Source organism: Antedon bifida, chromosome 3, assembly GCF_963402885.1.
Source record: "Antedon bifida chromosome 3, ecAntBifi1.1, whole genome shotgun sequence".
Lineage (NCBI taxonomy): Eukaryota > Metazoa > Echinodermata > Crinoidea > Comatulida > Antedonidae > Antedon > Antedon bifida.
This window is the reverse complement of record NC_136228.1, coordinates 1,044,097-1,058,257: the sequence shown is the minus strand read 5'-3', so window position 1 is coordinate 1,058,257 and position 14,161 is coordinate 1,044,097. Positions and strand designations below refer to the sequence as shown.

Here is a 14,161-nt window from a genome sequence, read left to right as displayed (position 1 = left end):
TCTTTGTATCTGTTAAACCAAGCTGTAAGTGGCGGATTTGTTTCTGCTGTTGTTTCTGGTTTAAAAAACTAGAGATTTAATATTTAATTTCATATTTCAATGAATAGGTGCACTTTCCGGAGACAAGCTCTATTGTCCTGGTGAGTCTTATATAGTTTGTTTCATATCATTTCAAATCATGTAAAGTGCCATTTTTCCGGGCGGGAACCTATATAGCTCTATTTTTCAAAATTGTCTTTGCTCTGTACTGAAGATTCTTATAATTATATGTTGTTAAAAAAAATAATAGATGTCATTTCCGGGGACCTTGCAGCTAAAGTTTGGTATGCCGTGGGTTGTTATGCAAATGAGTTTGTGCAGGTGTATTATGGGGAAGATTCGCGGTAAACACGCCACACTGTTAAATTTGATGTTGTTAATCTTTACATTAGAAAATTGTTCATTCAAATCATGTAAATAAAACATTTTCCGGGCGGGAACCTAGCAGTTCTTCTCTTTTAGTTTGCAAAAGTAATCTCGAAAAGAACTCCATGTGGAAAAGAAGCCCACCCAAGAGTACTAAAAATGAAGGAGCACATGGGCTTATTTTCGAGGTTTTATGGCAGTCTATTTAATGGAAAATAATGCCATGCAACTTTGTTTTTGATTTAATAAAAGGTCCACTTGTTTAGGCCTGACATTTACAACCCTCAAAATATCTCTTTCAAAATCAAAGAAAAACAATATTTATTTCCAATTCCAAAAAAAAAAAAAAATATCCGTAGAGGTTCGAACCCAATCTACTAGAGTTGAGAGCAACCAAACCTGAGCATTACCCGTTCGGCCACAAAGTAGTACATGACTAAACAGCTGATAATAGTCTATTTATACGTGTATTACGTAATTCATCATTACGTCATAAATATCCTATTAACCTTGATAAAACCAAAATGATCAGTTAGCTCTGTCGTCTGAGCGTCGTGTTAACAACACGTATGTCGTGGGTTCGATTCCCACGCTGGTCGGTGGAATAGAGTTAAAGGCATGCGGCCACTGTGTTTGGGGTTCACAGATCATACGTCCCCCTTTCCACCACACATCATGAGGCGACAACATCAATGCATCTGGTGATGTGCTGGAAACGACCCCAAAAGGCTGTGGCAGGGCCTTAGTGCTGAGGCAGGGAGAGCACATTTAACATCTTTTTTTTTTTTTTTTCAACCTGTATTCGATCTCGTAAATTTTATGTTTGCCGCCCTCAATTTTAAAAGAAATTGAATTTATTATTTTCATCGCAGGTGTACGAAACGGTTTGGTATGCCGTGCATTGTTATGCAATGGTCACGTGCAGGTGTAGTGGGAAAGATGCTATTGTTAGTCTTTCGCGGTCAACACGCCATACTGTTAAATTTTGATTTTGTTAATAAATATTGCTACATTGGTAGCGAAATGTTCGATTCATGCAAGATATTGTATTGTAATATGTTATGAATACACGTTTATGGTAGTTGGTGTGTATGGCCGCACTGTCCCAGAATAAACATGTTTTAAACAGATAGTTTGTCTCCGATGGTTTTTGTATGGGGTTAATGGAGAGTGAAATAAGATAAAGTATAGAACATTTGCAAAGATGGCGATTTCTAGACCAATTTCGAAGCATAGACTAATATTCCGCCGCCGGGCTAGGCCTTAAACATATACGAAGTCGAGTTTTAAAGTAGAAAACCCCAGCTAAAATTTTGAAGTCGCATCTGGATAGTTGAAATTTTAACATTATCATAATTATCATATAGGTGATTATGTATAGTAATAAGTATAAGTGCAATTCTGGGCTCTATTTTCATTATTATAGCTCTGCCCCAACGGTGGACTAGTACTGGAGACTTAATATTTAATTTCATATTTCAATGAATAGGGGCACTTTCTTATATAATTTGTTTCATATAATTTCAAATCATGTAAAGTGCCATTTATTTCGGGCGGGAACCTATGCAGCTCTATTTTTTTAAATTTTATCTCAGAATAAACATGTTTTAAACAGATAGTTTGTCTCCGATGGTTTTTGTATGGGGTTAATGGAGAATGAAATAAGATCAAATATAGAACATTTGCAAAGATGCCGATTTCTAGACCAATTTCGAAGCATAGACTAATTCCGCCGCCGGGCTAGGCCTTAAACATATACGAAGTCGAGTTTTAAAGACCCCAGCTAAAATTTTGAAGTCGCATCTGGATAGTTGAAATTTTAACATTATCATAATTATCATAGGTGATTTGATTATGTATAGTAATAAGTATAAGTGCAATTCTGGGCTCTATTTTCATTATTATAGCTCTGCCCCAACGGTGGGCTAGTACTGGAGACTTAATATTTAATTTCATATTTCAATGAATAGGGGCACTTTCTTATATAATTTTTTTCATATAATTTCAAATCATGTAAAGTGCCATTTATTTCGGGCGGGAACCTATGCAGCTCTATTTTTCAAAATTGTCTTCGCTCAGCCCCAAAAATGGTAGGGTACTGAAGATTCTTATACATGTTGTTTAAAAAAATAATAGATGTCATTTCCGGGGACCTTGCAGCAAAAGAGTTTGGTATGCCGTGCGTTGTTATGCAAATGATTTTGTGCAGGTGTATTATGGGGAAGATTCGCGGTGAACACGCCACACTGTTAAATTTGATGTTGTTAATCTTTACATTAGAAAATTGTTCATTCAAATCATGTAAATAAAACATTTTCCGGGCGGGAACCTAGCAGCTCTTCTCTTTTAGTTTGCAAAAGTAATCTCGAAAAGAACTCCATGTGGAAAAGAAGCCCACCCAAGAGTACTAAAAATGAAGGAGCACATGGGCTTCTTTTCGAGGTTTTATGGCAGTCTATTTAATAGAAAATAATGCCATGCAACTTTGTTTTTGATTTTAAAAAAGGTCCACTTGTTTAGGCCTGACATTTACAACCCTCAAAATATCTCTCTTTCAAAATCAAAGAAAAATAATATTTATTTCCAATTCCACAAAAAAAAAAAATATCCGTACAGGTTCGAACCCAATCTACTAGAGTTGAGAGCAACCAAACCTGAGCATTACCCGTTCGGCCACAAAGTAGTACATGACTGAACAGCTGATAATAGTCTATTTATACGTGTATTACGTAATTCATCATTACGTCATAAATATCCTATTAAACTTGATAAAACCAAAATGATCAGTTAGCTCTGTCGTCTGAGCGTCGTGTTAACAACACGTATGTCGTGGGTTCGATTCCCACGCTGGTCGGTGGAATAGAGTTAAAGGCATGCGGCCACTGTGTTTGGGGTTCACAGATCATACGTCCCCCTTTCCACCACACATCATGAGGCGACAACATCAATGCATCTGGTGATGTGCTGGAAACGACCCCAAAAGGCTGTGGCAGGGCCTTAGTGCTGAGGCAGGGAGAGCACATTTAACATCTTTTTTTTTTTTTTTTTTCAACCTGTATTCGATCTCGTAAATTTTATGTTTGCCGCCCTCAATTTTAAAAGAAATTGAATTTATTATTTTCATCGCAGGTGTACGAAACGGTTTGGTATGCCGTGCATTGTTATGCAATGGTCACGTGCAGGTGTAGTGGGAAAGATGCTATTGTTAGTCATTCGCGGTCAACACGCCACACTGTTAAATTTTGATTTTGTTAATAAATGTTGCTACATTGGTAACGAAAATGTCCGATTCATGCAAGATATTGTATTGTAATATGTTATGAATAAACGTTTAAGGTAGTTGGTGTGTTTGGCCAGAATCCCAGAATAAACATGTTTTAAACAGATAGTTTGTCTCCGATGGTTTTTGCTTGGGGTTAATGGAGAGAAATAAGATAATATATAGAAAATTTGCAAAGATGCCGATTTCTAGACCAATTTCGGGCTAGGCCTTAGGCATATGAAGTCGAGTTTTTAGAGTAGAAAACTCCGCCTAAAATTTTGAATGAAGTCGCATCTGGATAGTTGAAATTTTAAAATTATCATAATTATCATAGGTGACTATGTATAGTAATAAGTATAAGTATATAAGTGCAATTCTGGGCTCTATTTTCATTATTAGCTCCATGGTGGGCTAGTACTGGAGACTTAATATTTAATTTCGTATTTCAATGAATATGTGTACTTTCCGGAGACACTAAATAAGTATTTATCTTAGACAAACGCAAGTTATTAAAATCACTGATATGGCTTGAAACTAATTTTTCTTTTGCATTACGGATGGAGTAATCGATATTTAACATATATAGCAAGTTTGAAATATTTTTGAAGTATTTCCAGAAGTATTTATTTTCGATGTTTTAAATACGAAAAGATATTGAAAGTAGTGACTTATTTATAGTTTATATCACTGTGCTCCACTGGTGCCAAATTGTGTCCACTTGAGCACAGTGTATTAACATACGAAAAGATATTCAATTCAATTTATATTTATAATGCGCCGAATTCTTTCCAAAAAGATAAGTTCTAAGGCGCAACGCCAGAACCGCTAGCACTCGTAAATTTGTTGAAATAAATATGATTTCAGATGCCTTTTAAACATATAATATTGAAACTTATTGAAGCGACTTCAAATTAGGTCCACTTGAGCACAGTGTATTAACATACGAAAAGATATTGAAAGTAGTGGCTTATTTCTATTATATCACTGTGCTACCCTGGTGCTAAATTGGGTCCACAGTTACCGTAGTACTATTTATATTATTGAAATTAATAAAGGCATAAATGGCGCTCCGTAGAGAAGTAGAGAATGCTCCAGTCGTCAGAATGACGCTCTGAATATACCTCGTATTTGCACCACTAGTGCACATGCAGTAAAAGCGACGACGACTGTTTACGAGGGATAAATATGTTCAAACAATTGCTTCAAACAGTCTGTTTCAGAATTACAAAAACAAGTAAATTTAAATATATTGATAATATACATTTCGGAGACATTGGCCATTGCTTTTCTAGTTGTTTATTGCTAGCTATAATCTAGAAACTGTTGTTAGGCTACTATTTGTGAATTATTGGGGTTGGCACTAGGCGGGAGGCAGACAGACGGTGAAGGTATATATAGGTGCCAAGACTGCAAGACTAGGCCTAGCTAGTCTACTATAAGTTTTTAGTTTTATATAAAAAAAACCGTCGTAGAGGATGATAATGTACTATTTTACAAAGTAGTAAGTAAGGCCTATTATTAAACTAGCACAAAATACCCCCAACTGGAGTAGAATTAATTTCTTTTATTATTATTAAACCCTTTTCTAATTTATTTTAAAAATAAAATGTATTTTCTTTAACAGGTAATGGCATTATTAATACATCACATCGGTTAAACCAGACGTCTGTTTCAAACCAAAGTAAACATTTTTGTACGCAACCCCAACCGGATGATGTAAGCATAGGCTATATTTTTGTATTTCATAAATGCTACAAAAAAAAATCCCAATCTGTCGTACAGTATAGGATATAAAACTCTGTCTACACACAGTAGGTCGTCGCAAATGAAAATTTCACTTCAACTGGAACACATGGTGTTCGCGTTTTAATTTTATACATATTCGGTAATACTTGAGTATACTTGAGGTGCTTGTAATGTAATATTAAACAAACATGTAAGGGCAAATAACTTGAGGCAAATTTGTAGCCAGCATTTAAAAAAAAAATTGTTGTGGTCGTTTACATAAGTCAATGACTTAATATAGCCACTCAACATAGTCATAATCCTAAAATCTTCTGCCTGAATTGTACCAGAACCAATATAATCCAAGAAAATAAGACATGATGAAAATCATATGCAGTCTGTAGTACCGTACTAGATAGAATAATTCATGTTTATTTAATGTATGATTCATATAACCAAGCAATTACTATATAGCCAAGTATTTAAAATGTTCTAGGCAGAGTTGTTGTATGAAAATTACAAAGTTGAAAATTAAGGATGTTTACTCGTGCTTTCTTTTCTTGAAATAGTCAAAAAATTCACCATCATTGGTAATGGATTTAATTCTGCAAAGTTTTCCGTTACATGGAAAAAAAAAAAAAAAAAAATTCACTAGATAAAAAAACCCACGCTACGCTATTATTATATATACTGTTTATATAAAAATCTTTTGGTTTTTGCAAAGAAAAACGTAATTTTTTTAAGTAGCTATTTAATCAAGTTAAAAAATAAATTTGATGATCATTTGTAAAATAGGTTTGTAGTAAAAGAAGTGTGTAAATGAGAAGGTAACTGGTTTACTTATTTATTCTTTCTTTATTCTTCTTTCTTTCAGTACTAGTGCACTGATTTTCAGTGTGGTACAGTAATTGGAAATATCATAACAAACATAATAAAGTCAAGACAAAGAGTAATCAAAATTATAAATAGAGAAAATATACATTAAAAATAGAAATCAATTTTAGAAAAGAAAATTAGTTTAAATTTTGTGTATTAATTGTATTTTGGAATGAAGTTATTGACATATTTTAAAGTTAATTTTTAATTCATTTAATGGACATGGTCTACAAATGTCATACAACTTCCACCACAAGTCATACTAGACATGGTTGATTTAAAACTTAATCCTATATGATTGAAAACATAATATAATATTAACTAAAAATATAGTTTTTTAGCTTTGAAAATCACTCAACCATAACTTGCAGTATTAAGATGTTGATAGAGTGTAAATATTAATAAAATATATAAAGATAGCCTGTCACTCAATAGAGTTGAAATCTTGAATTTATTTATTTGTATTTATTAAACTTCTAAATATTGTTAATTATTAAACAATTATATGATATTATTTTGTTTGATGTTGTTAAACCTTTTAAGAGTTATGAGGATTGTTCTTTAAACGGGAAGGGTTGCTCTCTTTAAAGATGGTTGAAATAAGAACATAAAAGACCAAAACAAAGAGAATGTGAATTTATGATTGTGCTATTCAAATTTATTTTTATATTATACACACCCTATATATTAATCAAGAGGTAACCAATCCGCTTAAATTTTTATCTACAGGTACACCTATTTAAAATTTTTACCTGGTCTGCGGTCTGATATGGTTCACTGGCTCCGTGTCCGCTAGGTGCCATTTAATGCAATTTTAAGACAATTCAGTTTTTATGAACATTCAAACTAATTTTTGAAAACTTATTTTGTAGCCTAAATCTGACATGAGTGACCCGTTTGTGAGGGAGAAAACAAAGTGCTTATTGTGCCAGAACAATGTTCCACTTACTTATAAGGTTTGTCACTGTTTCCAATATTATGATAGCCCAGTTTAATGGTTAACTGTAATATTATGTGATGAGAAACTGAACAGTTCTTTTCAGGTGGTGTACCGCAAACTTTATATCAACATTCGATTTCGCCATGCAAACCTTCAAATATATTATGTGATACTTGCAATGTTCTGTTCTCCTTTGTTAAATTATTTCATTTTGCTTTAAAAAGAATGATACCACCCTCTCTTTCCAATATTTAAATATTAATATTAGTCAAGTGGTCAAGGCAGAGATACAACCAACCATAGCCACAAAATGGCATAGGTTCAAGTCTTTTTGACCATAGAACAAGTGTTTTGGAAGGATATATACATGTGGTAATTTTCAGAAGAGTAGGGGACTTTCCTGGTGTACTGTTTCATTTCAGCCCTGTCATTATGGACAGAAGAATAAATGATGTGTGTTACATAAATATTGTATGTGTCGTCCACACCTGTGCACAATTCAGCCAACTTAGGTTGCAAGACACAGGTCAGTCCCCAACATGTATTTAATATTTGATTCAGATATATTTAAAATTATTCAATTATTTGTTTTGACGTTTCAGAATGTCCAGTTATTATCACAATTTATTTCACCAAACACTGGACATATCTATGGTCAGCATATAACAAAGTTATGTAGACGGCAACAGAAGAGAATTTCTTATGAAATAAAAAGATCTAGACGAATGGGTAGGTATAGAGTTAAAGCTCTGTCTACACTATCAAACTATTTTAACATACAATCAGCTACCAAATATGGTAGTGGTATGCCCAAATATGGTAATGACATATCATATATGGGCACATCACATTTTTTTGTCAAAGTGTAGACAGCATAGATTCATTCAACCGTGTTATAAGCTTCTCGCCAACAGGTTTTTGACTAATCAGGGGACTATAAAATAAAAGTATTGAGGTTTTAAAAGCTTAAAGTATTACAGTGATTATGTAAATATTGTTTACACAGTGGTGTAACATTAATTAATAATTAAGTTGTGTTCTCTTTAATTCAATTAATGTGATAATGCTGTGTATATGTATTGTCAGGGTCCTGATAAGACAAGCCCTTGCTTCTAGTGTGGGTCCCAGTTTTTATTCTTATAACTGAATAAATGTGTATGAGAATAAAATATTCAACAAATTGAATATCTTGGAGGAGTGCTGACTTATTGAATGGAATAATTGAATACATAGAACAATAGGTGTGTTATAAAACAAATATTGTTGAATTGTGAGAATATTTCATTCGTTAAGATTGACTGCTCTATTTAGACTCCGCTCTGCTCATATTCATTCATTATTTGTATTGTATTTTCTTTCAGGATACATGCCAGTAATGTACCGCGATACAATCTTCTTGAAGGATCCAGATCTCTTTGGTTCCCATTACGCTGGAGAGGTGAACATTGGTGACGCTGTTCGCTTAGAGCCCAGGCCTCTGATAGACTCACCTGTCCAGAAAAAAACAGAAAAGAAAGAAAGATTTAAAAGATCTACCGAAAGCAAGAAAACTAAAAAGAAATGAAAATTTTAATGGAAGGTAAAATTAAGTTAATAAAAAAAATATTAGGACATATGCCTGGTTAAATTCTTCTTTGAGTTTATTCAGTTGGTTAGTCCATATGATTTATGTAATAAATTGTAAATGTTTTTATATCTGTCACTTTGTCCAAATAATTCATGCAAAGGTAAAGGTTGTTATATGCCATTGCATTGTCTAAATGGTATATGCAATAGTAGATTATTTAATCTACCATTGCATGACCCAATCATGATTCATGCAATAGTAGATTGTTTAATCTACCATTGCATGACCCAACATGACCCAATCAAGATTCATGCAATAGTATTGCATGACCCAATCATGATTCATGCAATAGTAGATTGTTTAATCAACCATTGCATGACCCAATCATGATTCATGCAATAGTAGATTGTTCAATTAACCATTGCATGACCCAACCATGATTCATGCAATTTAGTAGATTGTTCAATCTACCATTGCATGACCCAATCATGATTCATACAATGGTAGAGGTTTTTATCTGTTATTGCATGAACTAGCCAGTTTGTCTAAATCATTCATTCAATGGTAAATATTTCTTCATCTGCCATTGCAAGAACCAATCAGACTAGATTATTTATATAATGGTGCAATAGTAGATATTGTTATGCCTTTGCACAAACCAACCATTACTTAAACCAATCAGTCCAGCGTATTAATAATGATACATTTTGTTGGATCTACTTTTGCACGACCAAAGTCAAGTCATGCAGTGGTTGATGTTTTTGCTTTATTTGTTTGGTTTATAACTCAAAACAGTTCTTTTTATTATGTTTTTTTTATTAAAATGAGTCAAAATTTGATAGATGAATTTTGATGGATGTTTGTGGTGGTATAGATACTGCATCCCAGAAAAGAAAAGATATGAAAAAGACGAATTTGCCTCAAACAATCCCCAATCTAGCCTTGTTTATTGATTATGATACAGTCAATAGGAGAGAGGAGTTACTATTCAAACGGATTTGAACATATCATTAAAGCCCCAGTGGTGTACTTGTAGGAGATTTTAGTATTGCCGCAGATCCGTTGGATGGGAGACGCAGTCGGACATCCAGTATTCACGCAGTTTCAATATTCTTTTATTCAAAATTGTGTGAACGGTGCACAAATAGATGAAGAAAATAATATTTTTCGTCCTCAACAATCGGCGAGGAAAGTTGTCATGCCTACCAAGACCCTCTTTTAATATATTATATATATTAGCTGGCAAAACATACATAATAAAATTTAAATAAATGAAGACGATTTTTCTGCTTGTTTGTATCAATAAAGTAAAAACTTATTTCTCAATGTTTGCATAAACAGTGAAAGATTTATTAGTAAAAATAAGAAATAATGATTGATATTACATAATAAATAAATTACATAATATTCAATACTACTACTACATAATAAGATTGGATTAATGTGGGCTATTTTGACACCTTTATCGCATTAACAAATTAAAAATAAATGGTGATAATATTATGATAATGAAAACCAAATAAAGTAGAGGCACGAATTAGTTACTGTAGTCAGCATATTTACGCCAATTAACTGCAATGAAACACAGAGTTCGCTAAAATATGAAATGATTTTGACCAGGACGATAGCTAGATTAATTACACTATTTAAGGAGATCAATGTACACACATTAAGTCGATTATTTATCTTGAAGATTTCGATTTATTGTGGAGTGAACTATTACCAGTTATCATCTTGTTCAAACATTATTAGCATTCTCCGCGATTATTACCGTCAATACGATCATCTACGGTTTAGACCAGTAATTTCCCTATTTTATTTGTTGACCAATATTATTAACACGATAGCCACTTCTGTACAAACATGTGGCCAAAGCTAATGTCATTACCGCGCTGTTCCGTTGCTACGTCTTTCATATCATTCTTTACGTTGGATAAAAATTACCGCTTATTACGTATAGGAGACTACTTAAGACATATGTACATTACATAAATCGCCGTTAGCCAGTCATCCGCAGTTTGTTCGTGTACTGACATACTACGAAATCGAGTGTATCTCGTTTACAAATTAAGGGTAATGAGTGAGACATCTTCAAAACTAATTGGTTTGTCATTTTAGTCCGGTGATACCATTCAAGCACTAGTTACAAGCGATGTAATAAGTGCACTGCATGTATTTCTTTGATCGTGAAATATTGATTTTCACTCTGTTTAACTAAATACCTTGTAGCGGATACCGATTTTTATGTGTGGCTTTTTATATCAGTCGGTGTAACTACCAGTGATTTTCTAATTTATATAAACCTGGAGAGTGGTGCTATGATTCTTAACGTTGCAAGGTGGTCGTAAACTTGCCTCTTTTATTTATCGTGACAGAGAAGATATGATGGACTTGGCATAAGATGATGCTTCATAAGTGTTCGATATGGCCAATCGTAATAGTCTTGTTAAACGATATATTATTCTGTGGATCGGATGAGCTGTTAGTATTAAATATTTTTCTACCGTGGAAGTCTACCGAAAAAGAAGCATACCCGTTTTTAATTGATCGAGTTAAGCACGTTATACCGCTTGTGGAAAGTCGAGCAGCAACCAGCCTAGGATCAGGACATCTGCAAATTAATGTACACGATTCTGCTTGCGATACGAGACAAGCCCTTGGTAAAACTGTTGAATGCTATGCAAATTCAACCGATATCATCATAGGTCCACCGTGTACCAAGCCGTGTATGAGCGTTACCGACTTAACGAGTTATTGGAATTTACCTTCCATTTCTTGGTTTTGCGGAGACAAAATTTTATTTTCAAATAAAACTATTTACCCAACGTTCGTTCGAATTGTACCACCATTTCATAAAATCGCCATATTGACTCAAAATGTTATGACATTCTTCGAATGGAAAAGGGCATGTATTATCACTAAAATTGGTTCATTGTATGAGTCTTTAGCAAATGCTATCCAGGTACAAGTCTCGCAAGAAAATTCTACTTTCGAGATCATTAGCATTGAAACGTACGCACGCGGTATTAGCCGAGCGTTAGCAAGTAAAATACTAAAGAACATCAAGACCGTTTGTACAGGTAAGTGGATTCGATTATTTGATAGTACAGTATCATTATAGTAAATAACAAATATGTGTTATAGTTTGGAAAATGGTGAAAAGACTTGGTTGTAACACCTTGTTCGAGTACGTTTGACAAACTTTTATGACATAGTCGGCAAGTGCACGATGTCCGTCAATTTCTGACTCCGTGGTGTCACAAAATCATGAATATCTTAAAATAATAATAATAAAATATGGGCCTAATAAAAAATTAGACAAGTTAATTTCGTGTCGATTATTGTGGTAAGTTTAGTAAAATGCATATATTGGTATTCTTTACTGCGATTATTATTCTTTACTAGTATTATACAGGTGAAAAAATATATTAATTATAAATCGTAACCATTCAAGGTCAACATCGTGACAGAGTGCGCGGAGCCTCAGGAGAATCTACATCATCCAGATGTAAGCTCCCATCGGGTTGCAAAAGGTTTCCGCAAAATGAATGAATGTATTGCTATCTTCTTTACTATGACTTATTGTACAGATAAACTTGTATGTACTGGATATTAACGATAAATGCACCCCCACAATATCATGACAAGAGTCGTAGCCTTAGTCTCAAAAGAGTGTAAAACATCCAGATGTAATTTCCCTTTGCGAAGGGTTATGATAAATAGAATACATCTTGTTCTGTATGACTATACAGACGTATTGACTACGTTTCTGGTAATGTTCAACATTTATCCAATTACACCTATTTCAATAGAAGTTAATTCAACCATCTTTACCGTTGCCTCGCGTGTGACATACATTCCGAAACTCGAAGAAAAAGCTTATAAAATCAAATTCGAGTAGGCCTACAGTATGCGGTTCGTAGTAACACATTTTAAAATATTAATACTCCTATACATTAATTATGAAAAGGAATATGCATTGCTTTGGAATTTAATTAGAGATTAACGGGAGTCATTTAAAGATTACATCCAAGAACTTAAGTTCTTTGATTACATTTAAATTACGTGAAATCTGCACAGTTCATAAATTATTATTTCAGATTATTCATGGAAAAATAATTAGCAAATGCTTGAACACATTAAACATGTGGCAGCTGCTTGTCACGTATGTGACGCATTCGACACAAATAAATCTAGTTTAGAAATTACAATATCAGCAAACGATTAAGTATGCTTTTCTTCACTGTACTTAACTTGTTGGTCATTTTATTACACTTCCAATCTGGATCATTAGCATTTTCCATCCACGTGATACATCGCGTCGAGCGTAGTGCGCGTTTAAAAAATGTTAATGAATATTATGAAGTATGAATATATCTATTTGTTGATATCTTACTTCAATCGGCTTATCTTCCAGCGAAAGAACAAGATTAGTCTTAGCAACAAATAATGATAATTTAAAGCAAGGTTCCAGGGTTGAAAACCTGGAAAATCATTGAATAGAAAATGAAAGAAAAGAAGAAAACTTTTTCAATTGGACACCATATTTTATGACTTATTTCCCTTTAAAGATATATTGTCCCCCCCCCCCCCGCCCCTGAAAAAATAAATGGTTTTGTTGAATAGGCCATTTTAATTTCACATAATAGTTATTCACTTTGACCAAAAATTAATTGTTTACCTGAAAAAAAACCCCGCAAACAATATTGACATATTGACTGCAAGTCACTGGGTTTTTGGTTCAATCTAACCGTTTTTATTTTGTCTTTTTATAAGTAAAGCAATTTTTGTCCTACGGAAGTGATTAAGTTGATAAAACCACGGAATGATCCATTCAAAGTTTTTTTTAAATATTAATCTTAATTTCTCATTATTTTGGAAAAAATACATCTTTAACCTGTCATTCAAAAGTCTAGAAATTACTGTTGATAAATTACGCTGGATTACATAACCACAAAAAGACGGCAATGTAGACAATGCAATGGTATATTGCTTAAAATATGTCTTCAAAAATATAAAAACAATATCTTATCTAATAATTCATTAAGTGACGATTATCTTAAAAGCTCAGTCTACACTATCAAACTTTATGTGACAAAAACATGCGACCATATATGGACATATCACTACCATATTTAAGCATATCACTACCATATTTGGGCACATCACACTTTTTGTTGTCAAACTAGTTTGATAGTGTAGACAAAGCTCAAGTTTCACAAGATTGACGGTCGCAAAAACAACTTACTAAATATCTTAATGTTGATCGTCAACATTATTTACAAAAAATAGCCTAAAGTTTTTGTTTTATCTAGGCCCAATTTTTCAGTCATAGGCCTACCATTTAAAACAGTTTTCTAACATTTTAGTTTATATTTTGTATTGA

At 33.3% G+C, this 14,161-nt stretch overlaps 1 protein-coding gene across 1 annotated transcript; it reads left to right on the top strand.

Moving 5' to 3' along the window:
• Positions 1-4,769: 4,769 nt before the first annotated feature.
• LOC144837728 (uncharacterized) lies at positions 4,770-8,901 on the top strand. Its single transcript, XM_078692963.1, has 5 exons — positions 4,770-4,901; positions 5,292-5,383; positions 7,141-7,224; positions 7,811-7,937; positions 8,570-8,901. Exons 1-5 carry the CDS (start codon positions 4,853-4,855, stop codon positions 8,770-8,772), a joined length of 555 nt encoding a protein of 184 aa, XP_078549089.1. The 5' UTR covers positions 4,770-4,852; the 3' UTR covers positions 8,773-8,901.
• Positions 8,902-14,161: the final 5,260 nt, after the last annotated feature.